The 12,181-nt window shown below is 31.6% G+C and overlaps 1 protein-coding gene across 2 annotated transcripts in view; it reads left to right on the top strand.

Moving 5' to 3' along the window:
- The window catches only part of LOC129227288 (splicing factor, proline- and glutamine-rich-like), a 49,066-nt gene extending 39,166 nt beyond the window's left edge, over positions 1-9,900 (top strand). For both annotated transcript variants that reach the window (XM_054861825.1, XM_054861824.1), the window contains one exon: positions 9,502-9,900. In XM_054861825.1, coding sequence (XP_054717800.1) covers positions 9,502-9,696 — 195 coding nt within the window. In that variant the 3' untranslated portion in view covers positions 9,697-9,900. The remainder of the gene's footprint in view (positions 1-9,501) is intronic.
- The last annotated feature ends 2,281 nt before the right edge of the window (positions 9,901-12,181 follow it).

Here is a 12,181-nt window from a genome sequence, read left to right as displayed (position 1 = left end):
AAATGATGTTACTTTCTTACCAATTATTTTTAGTAAACCAAATTTGGTTTATTGAGACTCTATTGTAATTAGAAGGAAGAACATTGTGTATATAGCGAACTTATATATATATGTGTTTGAATAATGACTTGTCAAATTATTTCGCAGTTTGTTAGATTCAACTTTTAAAGTTGAGGATTTTTTATTGCCTATATTCAACCTAAATTTCTTGTGCCATTTTGAAAATGTGTTGCTTGAAAAGTTTGAAAAACTGATTTTTATGCATTTATAGTGGTGGTTATGATCACAGTTTGTAATGTTTTCGAGATTGCAATTTACTACTTCCCAAGAAACATTTGTCACTATACCTATTTCCGTTTTTATGCATTGTGGTGTGTTTTTGCTACAGATTTTTATTTCCTAGGTTCACTTCATCCCTTTACTCTTTAACTCGACTGGTTTTTCTCGAAATTGCTTTTGATGTATTAATATTTCTATGAAAATATCCCAACTCTAAAACTGATGATGAAACTTGTTGGTTTTAAATCAATACATTCGGGATCTCTGTCTGTCAGGATCTCCGTGACGCGCATAGCGCCTTGACCGTTCGGCCGATTTTCATCAAATTTGGCACAAAGTTAGTTTGTAGCATGGGGGTGTGCACCTTGAAGCGATTTTTCGAAAATTCAATGTGGTTCTTTTTCTATTCCAATTTTAAGAACAAAATTATCTGAAGATGGACGAGTAAATTACGAAATTATCATAACATGGAACCGTAACATGGGCACAAGCCAATTGGCGAGAAAATTCACCATACATTATTTGTAAATATACAGACGAACCAAAAGAGCTTTAAATTTTCTATTACGGGCAAAGCCGTGCGGGTACCACTAGTAAATACATAAATAAAATAACCGGTTACGCTATTTTGTGAAAGTATGTCGTGAGGCTTACCTATTTTATACAGTAGCCAAATGTTTACAATCTGATTAAGAAAAAAATTTGTGTATTCATACAGAAAGCCATAATGTGCCTGGATTTTGTTGCGTTAATTTTTTTTTTCAGAACCTAAGTTTTTAAAACTTTCGTTTAAGAGGATGATAATCTCTAGGATGTATGTTAACTTTGCTTTACAGACTGATTTTGTTAGACTGATTGGTTGTTCATCAAGTATTCAGTTTATTACTGTTTCAAATTTAAAAAAACTTAAGAATATTGAACGTTTAAAGAAAAAAATTGGGAATTGTTAATGATGCTGAGAATTTATTTGTTTTTGATGTTAACGTATTTTACTGACCATACGAAATTTCTCCGTTAAAACCATATGAATGTTTTAAATCGCACGTTTTCGCTTTAAGGGAAAAAAAAGTTCTTAGTTATCACGAAAAATGGTTGCATTATGACAATGTTGCTTTATAACATTGTTATTAATAATAGATTCTCTCTATTCTAAACACCCATGAGATCAAACAAAAGTAATCAATGTTTCATTTCTAAGCCTTGTGTTTAGGGGTGAAACTTTTCTGCAGCGCTCTTCTTTATTCTATAGTACGGTAAACCCTCGTTTTACGTGGGTTTATTTTAGGTGGTTTTTTGATTATATGTGGTTTAAGATTGGCACCTTTATTTTACTGGGATGACTTTTGATTTTCCCTTGATGCAGCAATGCTAACAGATAAAATTTTCCTAGTCTTCAAGCTGTGCCTTTGTAAATAAGATTATAATGTTTGTAATGCTAAAGACCCTGCAATAAGTTTGTTCAACCAGTGTCTTACTGTGGCATCTTACAATAATCATTTTTTTTTTTTTAATTTTATGACAGTTAATTTCTGCAGAAAATCTTATTTGATGGATTTTGAATAAGGATTTTTTTTTGGGGGGGGGGGATACCAAGTTCTATTATTTACGGATTCTTTGTTCCATTGTCTGAATCCCGAACAGTTCATCATTTCTTATTTCAGAATGTTTTTGTTTTCCTTTAAGATAATTGTTTTACGAGAGACGGATATTCTTTGCATGCTTGAAAATGGAAACAATTCTATGTTTATTTAAATTTAAAAAAAAAGAAAAAATATGAAACAAAAATTTAGAACATTCTGAAACTTAGGCCTTTTTTTTTTTTAATTTGAATACTAAAACCACCTAGACTGAGTCGTTAGTCTAAACTAGATGCAACCTTTTCATAATGATTTCATATTGTAATAAGTTTGAAAGTTTGTTTTAGCTCTATGTCGACTATAAATTATAAAATCAACAACCTTAAATCTTAGCTTATGCCTTAGATGGCTTTAGGCACTTTGGGCATAGATTTTGTTTTGTTCTTTATCACAATGGAATTTTGTTATTTCTTTGTAATGTACCCAAGTACTAATTTTAAAGATGCCAATCCAAAAGTATATGGATCTTCAAACAGTTGCAGCTTGTTAGGAAATATATTTGAATTTCAAACTTATTTTTATTCATTAGCTATATTCATCTAATCCATTAGCTATGATGCTTCAGTTCAATACTTTTTGAAAGATAATAGTTTTTGGCTTAATGCCACTTGTTACATTGGTTTTTAGATGATTAAGAGGGATGTAACTGCTGGTGGATTAACTTTGTGTGCTAATTTTTACTTACCAGTAATTTTGTATTGCACAAGGAATTAATCAGTAGTCTGTCTTCATATTGCTGGATGGTTTCTACCTGATGGAGTGCTTTTCTATCATGTTTCTAGTAAAAATCTACTTTCATTTTCAGTCTTTTTTCTGTGAAGTGGAATAATTATTTTAATGCTATGTGTTTCAATTTTTTTTTTTAACATTTGTATTTGTGTAATCATTACATTGTAGCTTCTGCTCAGAAAAAGACAATTTTCTTATTTTCATACATAATTCCGCTGCTAATATTCCTTGATAATTGATAAATTCTTAAATATTGAATTGAACGTTACCAATATGTTTTAAAATGTGTATTTGCTTTTATTTTCTGCATTTTAGTTTTGAAAAGTCATATTTGGAAAAGATAGCAAAAATTTTTTGCTTTATTTTGCTTCTATTTTTTTTTGTGAAGTATAATTTTTTCATCATATCTTCAGCAGAAGCAATGGGGTAGTTTCCAAAATTTTAAAAGTATTTTTTTCTGAAAGAGCATGTTTAAAAACATTGGATCTGCCCATTTTTTGATAAATTTGTTTACGTTAGATATTTAAAAAAAAATTAAATCAGAGCGCTTTCATTGTTCACGGCTTCTGCCGATGACATCACAGATAATGAAGTGCCGTTCAGTGTTGCTATTCACAGTGCAAAATATTTAATTCATCGTGTATCGGAAAAGAAATGGTTGATAGCAAGCATAGAGTGCAATATTTAATTCGCTGCTTGATTATCATAACATGGAAACATAGTAGAAAGATGCTGCAAAGTGCATCATTTGTGACATCATCAAGACCACGCCTTGTTTGAAAAATGAGACATTTTAAAAAATTATAAAAAAAAAAAACTGTTGGGAAAATGAAAGTATTTTCTGGGTCCATGTTTTTTTTTTTTTTTTTTTTTTTGCTCATTCTGTCCATTTCTATGACTAAAAATAGTACTTTTGACTGAAGGAAACCACCCCATTATTGTTTATCACGTGTGATAATTTGAAATATATTTCTCGAACAATGAAACCTGTGTCAAGTAGTGAAATTCTCAGAGTTTTTGATTTACCGAACGCTGTTTTTGTGTTAAATTCATTGTCTTATGCGTACTGATTGATTTTTTTTATGCGTTTGAATTACGCTTTTAACCAGTGGAATATGTTTTGTGTAGCGCTTCTATAATTGCAGAATTCACGATTGTTAAATTAAAGCTGTCCTGATTTAAGAGTGGATCCAGGCACAAATTGGGTCCACTTTACTGCCCCTTAGTGGGCAATAGTCCTAGAAGAGCGAGTCCCTTAACACAAAAATTCATATTACAAAATTATCATTTGTATACATATAACAATCATTAAAAACAAAACATAAATACAAAAAAAAAAGAAAAAAATTAATACTTTTCGAGTCATTGCTAGCCAAGTATTCTGGACAAATGCAATTTCAGATTAGAATAGTGAAAAATGCTCTTTGTGATATGATAAGATTTGATTCACCAATATAGAAGTAGTAATAATAAAGAAATAGAAAAGGGAAGTACCAAAAGGCTTCTTCACGAATTATTTATTGCAAAATACGGACCTAAAAATAAGCACCTGGATCAACCTCTAAAACCATTCTGATTGAACACCACCATTTCCACTGTTGTTCATGTAATCCATTTTCAACTGAACCTCTACTGAATTTTTTAAATTAAAAACTGATTTTATATTAATATCAGTTTTAAGTTTTGCTTTTATTGCATGATTTACTTACGCATTAAACACTGTTTTTGTTGGAGGCAAACTGATGGATCTTTTCAAAGACACTAATTGTGTCAAATTCATCTCCTGTAGTCAACTCTAAGTGCACTTAGAGCGTGGATAATAGTTTGACTTGAGAGAAGGCAAGCTTTTTTTGATAATGTTTGAAATTTTGAAGTTGTCTAGTTACCTGAACACCATTGTTTTTATATTACACGGGTGAATGTTTTTCTTTTGGCAGAAAACCTTCGGTTTAAAAAAAATGGAAAAGATAAAAGGTAAATAAGTTAAATATGGGATGTTGATATAATTTTGCTTTATCATTTAATTTGTGTTATAGTTAAGAAAAAACTACAAGATCCCATTTTTGGGTTCAAAAGTTGGATTTGGAAGTAATTTTTGTTATACTGCTATTCATAAGCATTAAAGAGAACAAAATTTTTTAACTGGTGTTTTTTTTTTCCTTTTTTTGTGACTACCGCACCTGAAAGATTTAAGTGATTTTCTACTGCTTTTAAAAATTTGGTTATTTAAATTAAAAAAAAAAAGCTTCAGACCCTCTTGAAAGTTGAGCCCAACAAAATGTGACAAAATTTCTTCTTAAGTCGGAGGTTTTTCTTTCTGTCATTTTTTAAATTACCCCAAAATAATGTCATTACACAGTAAAAAAACTCTAGAAATGCTTCTGACACCATTCTTGCTGATTCTTATATAAAATGGCTGCCTCAATCCTACCATCGTTTATCCCCACTGCATCCAACTTTCTGGGACTGATCCCCTCCCCCCAGGTTTTTTCAGTTTTCACCAGCTTTTTTTTTTTGGAAAGAAAATAGAACATTATATTAACTGATGCTCTTTTGAGGGACTAGATAGGGTGAAAATTTCAAAATCATAAACATCTGGTGCAAGTTAGACTCAATTGGTATTCCCCTCTAAAAAAGAAATAGACTTATCTTTTATTTTTTCTCCAGGGGTCTGTTTTGCAAGTTTTTTCACTTATTTTTCGAAATAAAAATGCTTGTAATAATTATGGGGATTATTCACCTTCCTCATCAATTTTCACTATTAGGAAGTGTTACAGTGGTGACATGTGACTCTGACTGTTTGGAAGGTTTATTTTTCTTTGTAAAAAACACTTATTTTATAAATTTCCTTCAGAGGTTTGTTAGATTCACTTCTTCCAATGGCAACTTTTTGGTCTTAATGTTGCATACCTGCCACCCTTTCCGGATTTCCCAGAAGGTTTACAAATTTTCATGTCCTTTTCTGGTTATGAGCAAAATCTTCTGGAATTTTCATGTTTTGTAGGAAAAAAATGTATATCACCAATTTGGCGCTAATGATACTTTTGAGGAATGTGGGACCGCATTTTAGGTCAAGTAGCCAAGGAAAGGTTGCCGTAGGAGAATCGCACAAAAAGATGTGAGGCAAGATTATGACGTCACAGTGATACATGGCATGACTTCATCGGGATCCAATTGAAGCGAGCCTCGCAGCGGACAACTACGGGCACGATTTCGGCGCCATTAATCATTTTCTCGTTCGTTCAGCTTGTGCTGTTTTTGTTCCGTTCTTTTTTAAAGATGAGTAAACGTTATTTCCGAACTTTTAAAGAAATAAATGCAAGTACTTTTTACTAAACAAAAGTAAGTTCAATTGATATAAAATTCATAATTAATTTCATATTGTTAAACATAAAGAGGGTAGGTGTCATGTTTGATTTCATTTTGCACTAAAATCTTCTGGTAAAGAAAAAATCTCCGGATTTTTTTTCTTAACCCCTTGAGGACCAGCGCATGGAAAACGAAGCGCAGCTACGAGACCGAACGTTCCGAAATGGAACGCCGCCATCGGCCCGAGCATTTACAGCAGTTAAGCCTAACTGAACAAAAATATTCATATAAAATCAGCATTTCAAAATAATCACTTGAAATTTTAAATTTGCTTCAACAATCTACTACTGATTTCTAATTATTAATATAAAGACTATTACATTATTAGAAGGGAGTGAAATAAGTAGAATACTAAAACTTTAACTATGTGCACAAAAAAAAAGTGCACAAAAACAAAGTTAGAGTTAGACATCGTGAGTGTGCAATCGAAGAAAAAGAAATGTAGCAAAAAAATATGTTCCTTATGTAATTTTAATTAAAACAACTTAGGTCAACAAATTTAAACTAGTTAAATTCCCACGCAACAAGTCTCAAAACTGCTTCATAATTCTCTCGAAAACATTCCCTTTCACTCACTTCGCTAACCATTTTTATTGCAATTTTCCAGTCTCCAAATGAAAAAGAATAAATAAAGAAGAACAATATCAGAAAGGATTCAAAAATGATCATAAACTTCAGTGTCGCTTGAAATAATTACTGTACTCTCATCGAACAGGGAATCCCAAAAGTCTGCAACACATACGCAAAAATATTTTAACCTTCCTCCCCTCCTCCATGATTTATTCAGCTAGATGTATATATCTTTCAATTACTCATAACAAAAAGAGAAGCAAAGATATAAACAAGAGCAATTGAGACCTCATAAATCATATGCGCAGAGCAGTGATTCACTGTTGTTTACATAAAAGAAATCTATCCCATTGAGTGGCCCAAATAAAAATCTAAAGCCTGCACATGAAGGTCAAATACCATGTGACTCGAATATGATCCAAGTTATAGCCATTTAGCGCCATCTATTATCGTTTAAATATTCAATTCAATCGTTCCATTTCGAGAAAGCGTATATGTGACGCTGGGACGTCAGCGTCGATCAGAGCGCGTAGCGGTTACGTGCCGCTGGGCTGATAACAGAGGAATTGTTGCGTAGCGTCCGCGTGACGCTGGGTGCGAACGGGTTAAAGGTTGGCAGGCATGCTATTGGAGGGGGGGGGGGGTACGATTTATACTTACGGATTTGTATTAGTTAGGAAAATCTAAGGACGGTCATGTGTGTGAAATAAAATTTAACTTCTGGAAAATAAATATCCTTAATTCTCTATTCAGAAGATGGGGATCAGAATTTACTTTGGCTTGTGGAAGTTTTCGGCTCGTCGAAGTCGGTCTTAACGAAATTTCACTATATAAAACTATTATGTTCTCTAAGAAGTTATTTTTACTTTCTGTTTTCATACTTATAAAAGTGCAATATTTTTGCATCTGTGTTGAAATTTTATGTTTTCTTTTCCATTTCCGATTATTAAGCGTTGTTAAAATGCTAGAAATTAAAATTTAGTTTTTTTTCATTAAAACTTTAATCCGGAAATGTTTAAATGGAATTCTGTGGTCGTTTTGAGTACAAGTTTTATAATGTTGCGAGGTTAAATACTAAACCAAATAAAATTTTGCAATAACCATTTTTGTTAATTGTTTTTTTCTTTTCTGAATTAATTAAAAATACTGCTAAAATACTTCCTACTTTGTGTCTCATTACTTTCATTCACTTTTCTTGGAGTCACTTTTGTAGTTTTCTGACTATAGGATTTGAAACAAATTAGAGAATTTAGAAATGAAGGGTAAATAACTTGAATTATATAAAATGCAAATTAGGGCAAGTCTATTCAAATCAGACTGAATCTATGTATGTTTTTTGAGCTTCTTCAATGCCAGAAAATTGAGGATCGAACCTTTTATCAAAAGATTTAAAATTTATCAACGATCATGTTTAGTGAACTTACATATTTTTAAGACATTTATTAGCAGTGAAATAAAAATGTTAATATTCATCTATGTTTCACCCATTCAGAGCAAGGCAGAAGCTGGCAGCCTGCCAATAATGCCTGTTTCGAGCGAAAGTGAATTAACTAAAGCGTGTTGTCTGAAGCAATTATTTTTTCACGTTTTCATTTTTGGAACGTAGTTTAAGTCTCAAGTACAAGGAAAGTAATTTTAGTCTTATCTAACTTAAGCTGTCTTTGACGATAAGTCGGAGCAAACCCCTTGAAACATCGCCGAAACCGAAAAATAAGCCTTAGTACACCATCAAAGGGTGTGTGTTTGAGGGAATTTAAGGTAGTCAAGCCGAGGCTGATGGCAGTGTGGCTAGTTATTATATGAAAAGTTAATGGAATCATTTGCTTTCCATTGGGCATGGGCAATGTCATTCTTTTTAATGACACTTTCTTTCGAGTATCATTCACTGTTTTTGCACGTACGTTGAACTCCTTCCTCTGATTGACTTCTTTCTTTTATGAAAATTGTTTGAAGTAAAAAGATAAATAATCTGTAAATATTTATAAAATAATTTAATTGTAATTAAATAACCTGGACAGAATGCTAAAACTTTATTCACTTTTTTTCGTAAACTAGATGGTGACGAAAAGTTGAAGAGCAAGTATTGCCAAAATGCTTTATCAAATAAAAAGAGAAAAATTACAAAATGTTTTCTTTTAGCTTTAAAGACATTAATGTAAAAATGAATGGACAAACAAACTTGAACAAATGTACATCCAGCCCAATGTTCGAAATTATTCACCATTAAAATGAGCAAGCGATAGAAGATTGATAAGCGTACTATTAGGGCATCAGTAAGTACTATGTTCCAAATTCCAAACTATTTAAGAACGCTTTTTTATTTTTAAGAGATTGTTAGGCATCAATAGTTCTAAATATCTTGTCCCCTTTCGTTCATAAGGGATTCATCCCCACTAAATTTTATTGTGACTTTTTTGCATTATGGCTCATTAAAAATTGACATTCAGAATTCGTTGCATACTTAAAAAAAATTTCAAATGTTTACTGGTCCATGCCACAGATTTGAGAAATGCTGTCATAGTTTGTTTTTAACTGTTAAAACTGTAATGGACTTTACACTTTTCTGGTTTTCGTGCATAGTAACTTTTGATTTGTTTCAAAATGAAGTTTACTGGTATGGCTATGGGGCATCAATATAGACCTGGGAAAAACATTTGAAATTCATAACTTGAACAGGTTTCATTGTTTGTAAAAAGAAAAGGTAAATACTATATTTTTCATGTAATATTTTATGTTAAAAATAGCTTTCACTGTAGTCTAAAATTTCAAGTTTAATGATAGCGTACTAACTTGTGCTCCTTATTTTTTCCTTTTCCGTGGTGTTCCTGCTTTGCTGATGGTGATCTCTGATCGCGTTTGTGATGCTTCAAACAACATAATAAAATTGTCTATGCTGGAATACTTTGAAAATCTATAGCGTCAGTCACGTTTTGATCAGCCACCCATGGGTGCCAATTATTCTTCATCAAATGAGTTAAATGACATGGGGGGTCCACCTTCAGGTGGCGGCCCTGGTGGCAGGGGTGGTATGAGAGGTGCTCCTATTCCCCCTCATGAAATTATGGAAAATATGGATGAGTATGGCATGGATCCGAAGAGACGTCGTTATTAAAGATTATGGCAAAAAAGAACTTTTTTGCTGCTTCAATTTTTTTAAAAATATCGAATAGCACATTATCCTAATCAATGTTGTGGTTTAAACAAACACTCAGTAGTGTTAAGCTCTGGTAAATCAATGTCCCTTCCATTTATTTCATTATGAATTGTAACTTCATTACTGTAATTGGTGTAAGACAATAAATTTCTTTTTATCATATTTGTTTTTTGTTCTACGCTTGATTATTCCATTTGAATCGAGTTGGTTATTTTCTTAAAACTTTCAAAAGCTATTCTTATTCTGCTTTTTAAATATTCCAGTGGGCAGTTGTTAAAATGTTTGGAAACATATATTAAATCTAAAGCAACAAATCTACAAATAATTCTGAGAGCTTTTTTTAAAATTCGCATTTTAAATCAATACAAATGGTTGTGACATATAGATACAAGAACAGGATCATTTGAAAGCTTATTTCTTTAAAAGGCAATTTTTATTGCTGAAATCTTAAGATAAGCAGTTTGGTCATTTTTCTCATAAATATTTTTCCTTCTTAAATCATCGGCAAAAGTCAGCTTTATTTTGTGTGTAAGTTAGTTTTTCTTTTTTTTTTTAATAAGCTCTTATTTCTCCCGCAATCAATTGCATGTTCATCTGCATCAGTATTGTGACCCAGTTAGTACGAAATTCTTGTTTTAGGATATATTGTTTTTTATTTTGATTTTTCATTGCTGTATGCTGGGCAGTTGTACTGATTTTTGTGGGTTTCGAGGGAAATTTTTTGCTGTTTTGCCCTTCTTGTAAATCAACCCCTTCCCCCTGGTACTTTGCTTTTTTTATATTACATTTACGGGCGTTGGCTGTAGTCCATGTGGGGTGTGAAGCCAAAACTATCCTAGATAGGGCACAGTGTACAAGCTCAAGAAATAGTAATGTTTTTGGTGATATGATCAAAAATGTTTCATATCTAGAAAATTTTACTAATTTATGTTTTATATGTCATAATTTTTGGCCTTAAAATTGCATGGATAATATGTTAAACAAGTTGAAATTTTTGGAGTGCGTATTATACGTTTCCATTAATTGTCAATTTATTTTAAACAAAGTAGAGTTAGTCGCATTAATGTTGATTTTTAAGATCTACCAGAGATATCACTTGATGATGCTTTAAAAGCTCGTTTTCATGATTGCCATAACTTATGCATTTTTGTTGTATTCTATGCATTATTCTGGATTTGTACGCATTTCGAAGTCCGATTGCATCTTTCTTTCCTTTTGGTTTGCTGCATGCATGTATATCTACCTCATAGATGTTCGTGAAAATTGTGCTGACCGTTATTTTTAATTTTTCTTATCTTATATTCTATTAAAGTGGACTTGTGTAATTGCCATTTTGCCATGCCCACTCGGGAGTTTTATTAAAGATGTTTTGGAGGGCAATGAAATATAATTAGAGAATAAAACTGCTACATTAATCTGAAAATATTGCGAGTTACTTAAAATCCCAGGTTTTCTTTCATTATTTTTATACTTAAATTTTATTTAAATTTGGTTAATTTGAATGTTAAATATATCACTAATTAATCTTTAACACTGATACTTTTGCATCATCCTTAATTTTATGCTTTTTTCCTAATATTCTCGCAAGTTTTTAATCATATAAGATATTTGTGCGTAGAAAAGTTTACTAATGCTCATTTCAAAAAGTTAAGTGTGCTTTTTACAAAAAAGACGTGAAAAAATTAATAGTAACTAAATTGAATTTCAGAAAATATTGTTTTAAAATTTTAGTAATTGAAATGTTTCAGATGTTAGTTTTAAAAGAATTTGTTATCAAAAGTATTGTTTGTTAGGAGAAGACGCTTATATTTGCCTTTGTCACATGGTATCAGGCAATTCAAAGTTAAAGGGTCATCTTACATGCAGGGGAAAATTAGCAAAATATTTTCCCGAAAGAAACTTAAATCTGATATTTTCCCTATATTATACCAACTGAAAACTTCAGAAATATATATTGACGTATTCTAATGCAGTTTGTTAGTAAAGGCCATTAATTAAGCCGCTTAGAGCTGCTCTTGTGATTGTTTTAAATTATTAGCCTTGTAAGAAATTCTTTGTTATTTAGTATTTCAAAATTTATAAGCATTTCATAATTTTTATCATATTTTCATATTTATTACAATTTGTTCTAGTAATTTCAGTTTTATAAACAATGGGCAAACAGCATTTTTTTTTAGCGATCTGGGGAAAGTCATGTCCAGGATAGCGATGGTCCCGAACAATCTTCATAATTGCTTTTTTATTGTAGTAACCACTTTTCCAGCTTTTTTTTTAAATATAAACATTGGCATATGGAAACATCAGGGCTGCATGATACATCTTGGGAAAACTAAATTTGACGCCAATTAACTGGTTTAGAATTTTTCTCAAAATCAATTCATCAATATCATACCGACTAAAATCCAAGCACCGATGTACTGATAGTAGTCCATGACCGTTGCGG

Source organism: Uloborus diversus, chromosome 8, assembly GCF_026930045.1.
Source record: "Uloborus diversus isolate 005 chromosome 8, Udiv.v.3.1, whole genome shotgun sequence".
NCBI lineage: Eukaryota > Metazoa > Arthropoda > Arachnida > Araneae > Uloboridae > Uloborus > Uloborus diversus.
This window is presented reverse-complemented; position numbering and strand designations above follow the sequence as displayed.